The sequence below is a fragment of the Carya illinoinensis genome, chromosome 14 (assembly GCF_018687715.1).
Source record: "Carya illinoinensis cultivar Pawnee chromosome 14, C.illinoinensisPawnee_v1, whole genome shotgun sequence".
In the NCBI taxonomy this organism is placed as follows: domain Eukaryota; kingdom Viridiplantae; phylum Streptophyta; class Magnoliopsida; order Fagales; family Juglandaceae; genus Carya; species Carya illinoinensis.
In genome coordinates this window covers 28,938,128-28,953,207 of record NC_056765.1, presented here as the reverse complement: position 1 = coordinate 28,953,207, position 15,080 = coordinate 28,938,128, and the positions used below count along the sequence as shown (strand labels likewise).

The window sequence follows — 15,080 nt, the reverse complement described above, 5'->3', positions numbered from 1 at the left end:
GAATCAAATCGAAACAATGTTCAGCATGACTACCATGAGAAGGAAAAGAAAGAGACTTACTTTTACCTAATTTGCATGTGGAGCAATCAAAAGAAAGATGAGAAGAAAAATTATCTTTATTGCCCAACAAACCAGAATTTATTACATGAGATAAAACAACGGAATTAGGATGACCCAACCGTTTGTGCCATACTTCATACTTATTGTTCACAGTGTGACAAGCAAACGAAATAACAGTAGGAAGAGAAAAATGTAGAGGAAATAAACGTCCAACTTTAGGCCCCTTCGCGAGTATCTGGCCTGACACCTGATCCTACACAAGACAACCATCACGAGAAAAACGAACATCACAGTTGTTATCAACCAATTGTCCAACAGATATAAGACTAGTAGAGAGCTGAGGTGATACAAAAACATCCTGAACAGTAGAATCAACATCCCCAATAGCATGAATAGGTAACTGACTACCATTAGCAATCTGAATGTGTGATGAGCCATTATAAGGTCGAACATTGCTAAGAGTATCAGAAGAGCTAGTCATGTGATTAGACGCACCCGAATCAACAAGCCATGTAAGGGAACCGTTACCTTGCAGCCCTAAGGCTGAAAATGCTGAAATAATCATTTGCTGAACCATCTCTGTAGTAAGAGTAGAAGAATCTCCTGTAGTAGCAGAAGAAGAGGAACCCACAGTAGCCTGATAAGTATTAGCCTGACGATTCTGGGGACGAGTAGGACAATCTTTAATAATATGGCCCGGCTTCTTACAGTAGTTGCAAGATTTTCTGGCACAGTGGGCAGCAATATGTCCATATTCCTTGCAGCTGAAGCATTGAATGTTCCGCATGTCCCGTCCCTTGCCTTTCCCATGAGCAGCGTAAGCCACAACATTGGGTATCATTTTGTCATGCTGATAAGTGGCCTGGGTGGCAAGACACTGCTCCTCACGAAGTAACTCCCCAAAACAAACATCCAAAGAGGGCACAGGATCACGGTTCATCAAATTGGAGCGAGTGACCTCAAATTCAGGTCGTAACTTCATTAAAAACTGATCACGCTTACTTTGTTCATGAACGGCCTGCACAACAGAGAGAGAAGCTTCCGGAACCTTGGCATAAATCATGTCAGTAAACTCTCCCCACAAAGTATTAAAACCAGAAAAATAATCTTGAATAGAGAGATCGCCCTGAGTGTAACTGGCAATCTCGTATTCTAATTGAAAACGCCGGGCAGTATTGTCCTGATTATATACTTTCCGTAAGTATTCCCACATAGATTGAGCAGTCTTATTTTTTTTGATAGGTAAATAAATTTTATTGATCCACGTAAATAGGCCAAGCCCGAGTACACAGGGAGTATACAAGAAAAAAGCCTAGTTACAAACTAAGTGCTACGGATAGTGGCGGAAAAGTCACTAAGACTCGTTCCATTTAAAACTATAGTAGTTGCCCAAAGGAGTAGAGTGTGAAAGAAAAAAGCTCGAAAAGCATCAGGAGAGCGCTCCTTGTTCTCAAAACAGCGGCTATTTCTTTCGGTCCATGTGCACCACATTAAGCACAAAGGTACCATCTTCCATACCGCTGCAATCTGGCGATTCCCTCTTAGCCCTTGCCAGCAAGACAGTAAATCGATCACCCTCTGTGGCATGGCCCAAGCAATGCCAAGCCTCAAGAAAATCTCATACCATAAAACATTTACTGTGTCACAATGAAGGAGAAGGTGGTCCACTGATTCAGCGTTGTGTTTGCACATGAAACACCAATCCATTATGACGAGTCCACGCTTTCTTAGCTGGTCTATGGTTAGGATTTTACCATGAGACGCCACCCACCCAAAGAAAGCAACCTTGAGGGGAACCTTGCTTCTCCAAATGCTCTTCCAAGGGAAGGCGTTGGGGGAGTGATTCGTCAAAGACTTGTAGTACGAACGGACTGAAAATTTCTTATTCCCTGTGCATGTCCATAATAATCTGTCTTCCCCTCCAGCCCTGATCTTCAAATCATGTAGTGCACTATAGAAGTCAGTGATAGCGCCCACCTCCCAATCTTGTGCTGCTCTAGTGAATCTCACAGACCAAAGTACAGAACCATCGGTAAGACACATATTTTCAGCCACTGAGGAATTCTGATCAGAAGCTATCCTATAAATGGAAGGGAAAGCATTTTTTAGGGCAACATCACCACACCAAATGTCATGCCAAAATCTAATTTGTGTGCCCCTTCCCACCACAAACCTACAATGGCCCCGAAAACCGTCCCATCCACTCCGGATAAATTTCCAAACTCCCACACCATAGGCTCCTCTTACTTCCTTTGTGCACCAGCCACCCCACTCACTTCCATATTTGCATTCTAAGATATTTTTCCATAAAGCGTCTCCCTCAAGATGATACCGCCATAACCATTTACCAAGAAGAGCCTTGTTAAAAGTTCTCAAATTCCTTATGCCCAAGCCACCACAGGACAGAGGGGTGCATACTGTATTCCATTTGATCAAGTGGAATTTCCTTGTATCCTCTAAACCTCCCCATAAGAAATCCCGGCAAATCTTCTCTAGTCTATTCGCCACTCCTGCTGGCACTGGGAATAGAGAGAGAAAGTACGTTGGAAGGTTAGAAAACGTACTTTTAATAAGAGTGATTCTCCCCCCTTTAGACAAGTAGATTCTCTTCCACCCTGCCAGTTTTCCTTCAAACTTCTCAATGATCCCTTCCCACATAGACTTAGTTTTATGAGGGGCCCCCAAGGGGAGTCCAAGATACTTCATAGGCAAGGATGAGACCTTGCAACCCAGGATGGCTGCCACCGTACCTAGGTTGTCGACTGTGCCCACAGGGACTACTTCTGACTTGGATAAATTCACCTTAAGGCCTGATACAGCTTCAAAGCAGAGAAGAAGTGCCCGTAAGGAGCGGAACTGTTCCTGGTCTGGGTCACAAAAAATCAAAGTATCGTCAGCGAAGAGAAGGTGGGAGACGGTTAAGCTGCCATGTGTGGAACCGCCCACCGTGAAACCTGAGAGAAAACCCCCCTCCACCGCCCTTCTCAGCATTCTACTTAGCACATCCATGACAAGGATAAATAAAAGTGGGGAGAGAGGGTCCCCTTGTCTCAAGCCCCGAGAACTGTTGAAAAATCCTTCAGGAGTGCCATTGACCAAAACGGAGAATCTGGCTGTTGTAATACAGTGCTTAATCCACTGGCACCAACGTGTCCCAAAACCGTACCTACCAAGAATATACAACAAAAAATCCCAATGCACGTGATCAAAAGCCTTTTCCATGTCTAGTTTACATAAGATACCTGGAATGCCGGATCGGATTCTACTCTCTAGGCACTCATTGGCGATAAGGGCTGAGTCAAGAATTTGTCTTCCTTTCACAAAAGCGTTTTGGGACTTCAAGATGATCTTTCCCAGTACTTCGCTCAACCTCTTCGCTAGAACTTTGGAAATGATCTTATAGACCCCACTTATCAAACTTATGGGACGGAAATCATTCACTTCCACCGACCTTGCCCTCTTGGGAATGAGGGCGATGAAAGAGGCATTGAGGCTCTTCTCGAATTTCGTGAGGGCGTGAAATTCGATAAAGACCTTCATAATATCCTCCTTGACAATGTCCCAACAAGCATAAAAGAAAGCCATTGGAAAACCATCAGGTCCCGGGGCTTTGTCTTTATTCATACCTTTCAACACTCCAAGAACCTCGATTTCATCAAAAGGCCTCTCCAACCAAGCCGCGCTTGAGTGATCAATGGAATCAAAGTCTAGTTCGTCAACCTTGGGCCTCCAAGAGTATTGCTCCGTCAAAAGCTTCTCATAAAACTGGACAATATGCTCCTTGATGACATCTCTACCCATTAAAACGCTTCCATCCGCATGAAGAACCTCTATAGCATTAGTTATTCGATGGGAATTGGCAATTCTATGAAAGAACTTTGTGCTCCTATCCCCTTCCTTCAGCCAAAGGGCCCGTGATTTTTGTCTCCACATAATCTCCTCCATAGCAGTAACTTTTTCCAAATCAGCAACAACCGTCACTTTTCTTGCCCTATCATCTTCTGATAAAGTCCCTTCTACTTCTTTTTCATCAAAATGTTGTAGTTCCATGAAGAGTTTGTTCCGCTGGTCGTTGATGTTCCCAAAGACTTCCAGGTTCCATTTTTTTAGATCATATTTCAAAGCTTTTAGTTTCCCAGCTAGTATGAAACTAGGAGTGCCTGTGAGCTGGTAAGATGCCCACCATGCGCTGACTTTCTCAACGAACCCTTCCGTCTTTAACCACATGTTCTCGAACTTAAAGTATCTGCGTCCCTCTTGAATACCCCCGCAGTCTAGTAGAAGGGGAAAATGATCTGAGCAAAGTCGGGGAAGCCGTTTTTGACATAGAGTGGGAAAGTGGGTTTCCCAAGAGGAAGAAACGACAAATCTGTCCAAACGCGACCATGCCCTTCCATTGGACCAGGTAAAATCTCCCCCTGCCAAGGGGAGATCCACCAAGTCTAGATCAAACAAAAGCTTGGAGAAATCTGCCATGGCTGAATCCGAGCTAGGAACCCCGGACCGCTCACTAGGAAACCGAGTGATGTTGAAATCGCCCCCTATACACCACGGTATATCCCACCAACTGCAAAGGCCAGCTATCTCATCCCAAAGAAATTTCCTGCTACTATCATAGTTAGGCCCATAGACACCTGCAAAGCCCCAACAAAATCCATCATCCACATTAGAGAAAGAGCAAGCTATAGAAAATTCCCCAACACATTCATCTACAAGATTAATTGCTCTTTTGTCCCATAACACCAGAATACCCCCAGAAGCACCCTTAGAGGCAAGAGTGGTCCATCCTGCATACGGACAATGCCACAAGCTTCTAACGATGTTTCTATCGACATATTTTAGTTTCGTTTCCTGAAAACAAATAACATCTGCCTTCCATTCCCGTAATAAGTTCTTGATAGTGAGGCGTTTTTTTGGGTCATTCAAGCCCCGAACATTCCAGGCTAGAATCTTTGGCTTCATGGATCACCAAGATTCGCCCTATCTTTAAGTCGTCCCCTGCTCGTGCTGCCCTCCCTTGCATCATAGTTTATGGAACAAGTCAGCCTTTTAAGTTCCCTATCTTTCTTCACAACAGATTTAGCCAAAGCAGGCTGACCCTCTCTCATGGCGATGAGTAAAGCTTGCAACTGGTCCTCAAAGCCTTCGCAAGATATACCCAAGCAATGCCGCATCTCATTCACCTTCTGTATGACCCAGTCTGGTGGCAATGGCAGTGACTCAGTTGAACAATCTTCTGGTGGCAGTGAGCAAAGAGGGCTAGGTACTTCCTCGGGTTCATATGGTACAGCGGACAAAGAGCCATCCCCTAACTCTTTACAAGCTAACTGTAAATCTGACCCACAGAGGGATCCTTCGTCTGAAGACCTCCCACCCAAGAGAGAGGCGTCTACCTCATCATCCATTGTGCATAATACCTTGGTCAAGGTCTCAGAGAGACCTTTAGAGAGAAAGAGGGTTTCGGGAATCACTCCCGTGTCTAGGCCAGGTGCAGACGAAAACCCATCCCCGTTGAAACTGCTTTCCACGATCTGAAACTGGTCCAGAGTGCCACACTCAGCTCCATCGTAGGCTCTCGGCCTGTTCTGTGGCTGCCGCGAGATGGAGGTGGGCACTGAGGCGTCATTCCCAGGCAGCCCGTGTGTATTCTCCGGTGGAAACTGTGGGGAAAAACGCTCGGCTGCTTCCGTGTTCTCCGTACCGCCGTCGGAGGGTTCGCCGGAGACCAGCGGGACATTCTGCGACGGTGGGTTGTCAGTCTTAGGTGCCGCCGGTGGAGAAACGTTTACCGAGCCCTGGAGAGCCGACCCGTCTGAGGGAAGCGGGTCTAAGGCTTTGGAGGGCCGGCCCGATGCCCGTGGGCTTACGGCCCGAGAAAGAGGCCCTGAGGCCTGGGTCTGAGGACAGGCAGGGCCTGCCTCAGATGAAACGAGTTGGCCCACGTGAGGGATTCCGCTGGTGGGCCTGCTTGGCCTCCGTGAGCTTACGGCCTGTGGGAGAGGCCTGGTGGCCCAGGTCTGAGGACAGGCAGGGCCTGCCTCACCTGAAGCTAGCCCGCCCACGTGAAGGATCCCGTGTGCTAGGCCTCTTGCCTCGTGGGCTATGCTTGTGACCCGTGGGCTTTCGGCCTGCAATTGTGGCCTTGAGGCCTGGTATTGAGGGCAGCCAGGTTCCCCCTGTCCTACGGCTTCTCTTATAATTACTTGCCTTCCCGATGTTTCTTGCAAGTCTTTTTCAGCACCATACCTTCTGCCCAGTTCAACCTCCTTACCGTGTCCCATCACCATGCTCAAACCCAGGTCTACCTTTTTCATCAAAAAGGACACATCTTCTAGAACTCCTGAAAGTGAAGCTCTGACACCCCATAGAATGCCTTCAACGTCCCCCACTGACCGCTGGGTAGCCCCTCCATTGACCGCTGGGTATGATGAAATTTCCCGTTCTGGCGAAGAGCCGGCCAAGACCGAGGCATAGGTTGCCGAAGTGCTTGGTTCCATACTTGAGCCACCAGCATTCCCTCCCTTGCGCAACCCACCCTCCATCTGCGCCACCATCTTCTGGCGTTTTAAAGGCTCGGCCACTGCAGACTCAGCCACCTTCTTAAGGTGGTAAGCAAAACCATCCCATCCACTGCCCTTATCTCCCTCGGGTATGATCAGCGAGCCCTTCCTTCTTTCGTTGTTAAACTCCTCCAACAATAAATAACATCCCCTTGAGTTTTTGAGAAGTTGTATAATGAAGACCCCGTTACCTATCCTAAACTTTCTGAAAAAGCCTTCACGCCGACGAGAATCCATGGCTTCACCCACCATTCTAACCACCCATGCAACTGTCGCACCGTTAAGGAGCAAAAATAAGGCCATACGTCTGTTTCTTTCGGTAATGCGAAAGAGGTTGGCACCCACCTTAGTGAAGAAGAAAGTTTTTGATTCAATCGTGAAACGCCTAGCCTCAACCATCATTAATAAGAAAGCAAAAAAACGGAGAGAAAGAAAGGAAGAGAAGGGAGAAATTTGAGGAAAGGAAAGAGAAGTCAAAGAGGAGGGAGGAGATCAACTCCGGCGAGGGGCGCCGGAGGGAAGGATGTGTGTGTGCATGTAGTACGGAGAGAAAGGATGTGTGTGTGCAGCAGAAATTTGAGCAGTCTTATAAGGCCTTAGATTGAGAACAATAAGGGGATCAACAGACCCTAAAATCCATGTCATCACCCTAGCATCTTTAATTGTCCATTGAGCCAACTTAGGAGGCTCAGTAGGAGCGGGATCACTACCATCAATATGACCCCATAAATCTTTCCCCAAAACAAATAAGCGAAATTGAAATTCCCAAGCAGAATAATTTTTACCCGTAAATTTCACAGTAAAAGAATCTGAAGACATGATGCTCATAAAATGGAAACCAGCCAAGAATAATACTGCTGCACGTATCTACTAAGCACCAAAAAAAATGAAAATTACCGAGAACCAAAGAAAAGGAACTGCCGTGAATCAAACAAACCCAAGGTGTCGAGAAACCAAAAAAATTAAACTCACAGAAATGCCAAGAAGCTCCAGCACGTAAACTGCCGAAAGCTACACAGAGACTGCCGAGAAGCCCAAATCTGTCACAGAAATTGCCGACAGCTACAAAACTCCAAGAAATAGCACAGCCCAGCAACAACGACAGCAAGAAACCAGCACAGACAGTGCCGACGGGATGAAAACTGACACCCACCACCAAGAAAAAAATAATTGCAGCCCAGCCACAAGCAAACAACTCATAGAAAGTGCCGACAGAGTCAACACTAGCCTCCAACCAGAAAAAAAGTATCCCACGAGAATGAACCAGAAATATTCCTTAAGGTCTGGCTCTTGATACCATGTCAAGATGATTCAATACCTCCTGAGTGAGGGTTTCCTTTCATTATATAGGCACAAGTGTGCAAGATACAAGGCTGAAATCAAGGCTAAATTACAGGAATTAAATCTATTTACAAGAAAGGAAACTATGACTATGTACAAAATCTGTCTAAGTATGGAAAGTCTGCTATCTAAATAAGGAAGTAAATATATACAACTCATAACAGAAAATAAGGCAAGTGGAGACGTATCATGCTGTCAGCAGTACCCCCAGCTAGTGGCATATCCACTAGATTCAGGTCAAAAATGCACTCTGAGAATTCCTCCATCGTTGTCCTCAATCTTCTACTCCCCGAAACTTCGCTTGGGAATCTTACGATATTGAAGTCCCCCCCAATACACCATGGTAGTTCCCACCAAGTTTGAATCCCCGCCAATTCTTCCCATAGCAATCTCCTGTTTGTATCTAAATTTGGGCCATAGACACTTGCAAAAGCCCACTTAAAGTTATCGACAACAAATGTGAAGGAACAAGCTACTACATACTGTCCCACAAACTCCTCCGTCATCTCCACCACCCGCCTATCCCACATCAACAAGATCCCTCCCGAAGCCCCATTTGATGCTTGGAACACCCAACCCACATGAACTCCACTCCACAAACTCCTCACTATTCTCCTACTAATCATTTTCAGCTTAGTCTCTTGTAGGCATACAATGTCGGCCTTCCATTCCCGCAGCAAATTTCTGATCCGTAGGCGCTTATTGATCTCATTTAGCCCACGGACATTCCAGGACACAATTTTGGGTTTCATTTAGAAACATCCAGCCCCTTCCCCTTTGTCCTACTCTTGCTTGAGCTGCCCTCCGTATTCATCGACCAAGCCAACCTTTTAAGTTCACGATGCTTCTTTGATTCACCTTTTGTTTGTTGTCTATGTCCCGCTTCAATTGCAGTAAACAGGGCCAAAAACTGCTCCTCATAACCATCACAATCAATCCCTACTAGTTTTTGAATCTCTCTCACCTTATGATAGACCCAATCTGAAATATTCGGTTGAGTTGGGAAGCTGAAATTTAATGGGATTGGGTCTTCCATCCTGCACATCTGTATTCCATTCAGTTCATCTTCAAATGCTTCAATTTCCTGTCCCAACTGACCACATACTTCAGGATACCCCATGTCTCCATCCACCGAAAGCCGTATATCCTCCAAAACCTCCCCATCCTCAAAAGCCTCCACCATCTCGTGATCTAAGTCAGTAGAAGATACAAACGGCCCCAACACCATATCCCCATGACTTATCGGCACCATCTGTCCATTCTTTTCCGAAAAAACGCCTGCCGAAACGAGCTGCCGAGACAAGCTATCCGAGACAAGCTGCGATGAGTCTAGATCCTGTACACCGTCAGTCAAGGCCGCCAGAACTTCACCGGAGTGCTCCACTGGCTTCGTCGGCAGTATCTGTGTGCTCGGCGCAGCCCCATCCACCGGCGACGAGGGTGGCACCGTCTCGGGTATGCGCTCCACCGAGCCTTCACAAAAAAGCTCCGAGCTTTCCTTTTCGGGGGTGGGCTGGGATCGTGTCACGGGCTGAAGCAGCCCAAGGCCCACGGCTGGCCCTCCACTACTGGGCCCTCCACCCGTTAAGGTTTTTCTTTCATCGCCCGGGCCGTTGGGCTGGGCCCTTTCTTTACTCACCTCAGTCGGCCCACCAGAGCTTATTAAACACCCTTCAACCACTCGGGGCCTTGCATTAAGCACCTTGGGTTGCGGCCCAGTCTTTTTAACCCACAAAGATCCCCGATTGTAATTAACAAAAACCGGTCCCTTTCCTTTTCTACCCCTTTCCTCATCCCCGTGCCAATTGTTTTCTTTTTTCAGCCCGACATACAAGCATACTTCCTCCATCTCCTTCTGCAGTTTCCTCAATTGCCCCTGCAAATCCATCAGACGCCTACGGGTCTCCCATGCCTCCTGCCCAGAACGCGTCCTGTCAAAATCTGCACCCCGTACATGGTGCAAGGCTCGACTCTCCACCCCGTCAGGGATACTGTCACGTTCAGCGTTCTGCGCGTGGTTTTGGGCCCCCGTCGTGAGAGCCTCCTTGAATGACCGGTTGATCACCCCTCTTCCTACAAAGCTCGCCTGAGGTCCGACACCAGGTCCCAACCTAGTTCCCTTTGGATGGACCAGCTCTGCAACAGTCTCTTTCAACCGTCTCCATCCCCATCCATTTTTACCTTCCGGGAAACAGAGCAGAGTATTTCTTCCTGCATGACCATACTCTGCGATGGACAGGTATCGCCCCCGGCTATTCTCACAACGTTGCGCCACGAAACTTCTGTAGTTTTCCCTTATCACCGAATAAACCACATTCGTTCCCCCTCTCAAGCATTCCTCCAGCACTCTCACAAACCACAAGGCAGTATTATGTCCCACCAGCACTTCATGTCTTTCCTTCCAGCCCTGTTCTGAAATACGTATATTGCCCCCATCCTTCACTAACGTAATCAATTTTGATTCTACTACTAACTCCCTGGAACCTGCCATAGTGAATCGTTGATGGAAGCGAAACTCTCAAGGAAGTTGTGGGCTTGATGAAGTTAGTTATGAATCAAGCTGTCAATGCTTGGATATGTTAAGTTCTGCACTCCCTTTGAGATTTGAGCAAGGATTAGCAGAAGAAATGAGACTGAAGGTACCAGGCCCCCAATCTGCTATAGATGCCTAGACTATGAATATTAAAAGCAGGATCAACATCTGGTGGTTATAGATGACATTTGTGACACATCGAACAGCATGAGATAAACCTAATCCTTCATATGTATCATATCCATGTTAAACTTGAAGCAGCAAAGGTAAGAATATTGAAGATGCAATTTTCCACAAGATTGAAAATCAAAATATATTTTGGCTAATAGGCGTCTCTTTGTGAATCTACAAAAACATATCCACACACACATATTTATATGCAGACACACGTCTCTATGCGTAAATAAATTTTTCAACAGCTGTGCTTCTCCAAGAGTTTGTGTACATATGTACATTCTGTGTTTAGAGAGAGAGAGAGAGAGAGAGAGAGAGAGAGAACCTTATAATCGTAAAGATCACAGCCAGCACAACCACTACTTTCACTCAATTTTCCGCTGTGAACACGTTCAGGATCATCATCTGTTTCTGGATCAGCTTCATTTTCAGCATCATGGTAACCATTATCTTTCATATCTAGATTTTCATCATCAGTTGAATCATCTGTCCCACTGTTTTCAATCTGTGAATCAGCTGAGATGGAGCATCTATTAAGGTTTCCATCCTGAAACAACAGATCAGGATAGCTAAGCAATACAATTTGATTATGGAAAAAATAGACACCGGCTTGAGAATAAAAAAGATAAAGTCTGGCACAAGTTCAAAAGCTAAAATCAGAATTGTCCACATCCTAGCCTGTGTTATATGGACACAGCACTAGCTCATGGTACCCGAGTTGAGATAACATTAACACCAGTGTGAGCATTGAGATAACAATAACAGCAATCTGCACTACTCACACTGCTGGAATTCCATGTAACATCTGACTATGTCCGATATCATAAATCCAAGGCTTACCTTTAAAATAAGTGTATTTAGAATGAAATAAAAAAGTTAAACCATGCCTATTTTTCCCTTTTTTTTTTTAAAAAAATAAAAAATAAAAAAGAAAATAAAATAAAAAAGAGTCTGCTGGATGAAGGGTATCTTACATCAAAGAAATTATCGTACTCCTCTAAGAGAGTTGTAATAATTGCTTGAGCATTATTAGCAGCAGTTGCCGCAGCAAGAAGCTGGGCTGAATTATCACCATTAATTGCAAAGATGTCCTCCAACTCACACTCGCCAGCTAATAGAGGGCGTAGGAGCAAAGGTGCCATGCAAGCAGCAACAGCAGATGGAGTCATCCGGTTCTCATGAGCATGAGAAGAGATGGTATGCATCATCTTCAGAATTCTGTGGATAACATCATGAAGATAATTACTAGAAAAGGAAAAGACTTGAATTACTAGATCTTAAGTAAGAAAATACAGTCCACAACAAACTATACAGAAGAATCCTACAATCTTTTCATAGAACGGGCATTGCTTGGGTAATGCCCAAGAGGGTGGTTGATTTATTTACTTGTTGGCAACGATGGAGGGCCAATTCACATATTGAGGATGTATGAAGAATGATTCCTCTATGTATTATGCTGTGCTTATGGATTGAAAGGAATAGAAGAAGTTTTGAAAACAAGGAACGTTCTTCAGATGAGCTAAGAAGTTTCTTCTTCCATTCTTTATTTCTTTGGGCATCTTCTTGTGTTCTTCATGGAGCTTGCTTCAATGACTTTCCTGTATCTCTTTCTAGCTCCTTTTTATGTAACTAGGTGTATGCTGTTTGTATAACTCATGTGTACTTGGGCTATGCCTATTTACTTCTATTAATAAAACGTTATCTCACTTAAAAAAAAAATCCTACAATCTGCAATTACAAAATATGCACATCTCAAAGCTTATTCACACTGCAAAACTGATAAGTAATAGAGCAATTATTAGATAGTCCCAGAGTAAGGACACATGACATCCCCAACCTATCATAGGATGACATATCATTAAAAAGTAATGCTTATACAAGTAATTTTAATGTCAAGGCATGTTGTTATGGGTTGGGAGAACCGCATCAACTGTACTCTGAAAGTACCTAATGGTTTTCCCAAATAATAATACCACCAAAGCATATATGGAAGCTGGCAGCAGGTCTTGCTTAACTGGATACACGGAATATGAATCTCTCTTGTCTGTCATTTTAAATCTGCCTTTAGAGAGCATGCGTAGACTAGCCCAAAGTCCACGAGTTTAACAAAGCCCACCATTCCACATTCAGCCAACGAAATGTATGCATTAGAACTATATGCTTACGATCTTGGGCCTTGGCAAGTGAAATACAGATTGCCTTAAGAAGTTATTGTTTGATCACCACCCAGATACTAGGTCTATGATAAATTAACTAGAAGGTAAAGCACAAAACCAGCCAAAGGTAATCCTTACTGAATATCTTAAAAATATAACCAGACATTTGCAATTAATAAGCTCTCGTTCGATAAGCCTCAGGTGAAAGAAGCTCAGAATTTTGTTGCTCGAATGAAAGGTCATTTATTCATTTACTTACATCAAATGCATTTGTGATTGCATGTCCTTGCATGCTCTTTACATATCCAATCATTGAATTCAATTCTTCCCCAATTTCTACCAAATCCAATTTTTTTTTCTTTAGAGCATTGTCCATAAACAAGTGTTTAATGGACATTCTTTAATATATGAAAATCAATTATGTTTCCTTACATATTTGCTTCATGAGCAAAAGATGGGAAATTCATAAATAATTTCCTCCTCCATTGTTAGCTTAAAAAGTATAATCATCTTTCCACATCAGTTCTTTCCTCCAATTATGACATCTAAATTGGAAACTGTTACATGATGGTACTGAAATCTGTTCATAATTATCCCGGGCCAGTTGGGCTTGACAGCCTCTCTTGACCAACATGTTCAACTTAATGGGACCTTTTGGGGCATTCCCTGGCAGTTAGATATATATTTTTCAATGAGTGATAAAAATTTCGTTATAAGCAAAACAGTTAGATATTTGTAATTTCCACGACAATAATTTCCATTTTCTTCTTTCACTTCAAGTGTTATAGGACAGAACAATATTGTGGACACAGGCAGAAAGTTTTTTCATTGAGAAGGAACTTTAAATAAGAGAGAAAATAACCAATATACTAGGGAAACTTTTATATATATATATATAAGTAAGAAAAAAAGGTGGGGGAAATGGCCTAGGAAAATTATTTAACAGAAGTAGTTCCACTCTATTTGTCATAAGCTAAAACGGAGATGGCCTAGGAAACAACTGGAACTTCCATATCTTCAGAACATGTGTAGAGAATAATATAGTCCTTTCTTTATGTTATAACTAAAGAAGTAAAGTGGGGGCATATTCTCTTCAATAATGAACAGTGTATAACCTTCACTTCCCTTCCAAAGTCATGATGATATAAGGCTATAGAAAACTCATGGAAAGCATGCCAATCCAACAGCTGGACACATAACTAAACCCAACACCAATAACCAAGTCCATCTAAAAGACTTTAGGAGAGGCAATTTTCAGAACTAGCTTTCATAGCCCAAATCACAGCTAAACAACAGTTGCTAAAAACACAATTTCAGTCCAATATAATTTTATTGGACCAAGAGTACTGACACATACAATTTAGATCCTGAGAAACTTAAAGAGTTGCGAATACATATGCTTTAAAAATGAGAAAATCCCAAAATAAAACATGATAAAAACAAAGGAAAGCTTGGCAATGCAAAGGACGCAAACAAGGACGTGAGGGAAGAATGCATCTTGTAAGAGAGTTAATAGACTACCTCTGCAATAAACGTCGGTTTGGTTCAGGAAATGTCTCCGTTACTGCTGAACGCATTGCATTTACTCTAGCCTCTTTCCGATCAATTTCTTTTTGATAAGTAGAAATTTTTAATATCAGTAGGTTATCCAATAAAAAATAGAGAAACAGAATAACTAAGTATAGGTATCGAACTTAACCACCAAAAAAATATAAATTGATTCTTCTAGGCACCCAACTTTTGTTGGAAAATAATAAAATAAGAAATATATATTCCTTTTATAAGTAAAAATTTACTAATATGAATAGGCATAGCCAAGTACACTGGACTTATACAAATTAGCTTAATCTAATACATTTTCCCTCTTTAAGATACCAAGTGTACCAGTTCCACCATCCAGTAGACAGAATCACAGAACATCAAGGGCTTTTACTATTCCATAAATATGCCCATATGATTACAAAGATGCATAATAAACAGTAATACTTATGACTTGTTTACAAGACATAAGCATCACATTCAGCCAGATATAGAGGCTATTATATGTTATAATAAGTTTATCGGCATAGAACCTGATCAAATGCCTATGTGGTAATCAAAGTCAACGAAAAAGAGCAACTTAGCATTGACTTTAAATGAACGGTGATGTGTAGAAGCCCAATAAATGGTTCCAAATGCTGAATTGTGACATAAAAAGGGCGGAACTTAAGTTCTTGTTTTTAACTCTGAATATCATGCCAGCAACCAACACAAATC

The 15,080-nt window shown here is 43.4% G+C and overlaps 1 protein-coding gene across 4 annotated transcripts in view; it reads right to left on the bottom strand.

Annotated features, from left to right (window-relative positions):
- Positions 1 to 15,080, bottom strand: part of LOC122294292 (rho GTPase-activating protein 7-like) — a 77,429-nt gene that overhangs the window by 28,758 nt on the left and 33,591 nt on the right. For all 4 annotated transcript variants that reach the window (XM_043102906.1, XM_043102904.1, XM_043102905.1 and 1 more), the window contains exons 11-13: positions 14,346 to 14,433; positions 11,643 to 11,886; positions 10,994 to 11,215 (exon numbers count right to left, since the gene is read on the bottom strand). In XM_043102906.1, coding sequence (XP_042958840.1) covers positions 10,994 to 11,215; positions 11,643 to 11,886; positions 14,346 to 14,433 — 554 coding nt within the window. The remainder of the gene's footprint in view (positions 1 to 10,993; positions 11,216 to 11,642; positions 11,887 to 14,345; positions 14,434 to 15,080) is intronic.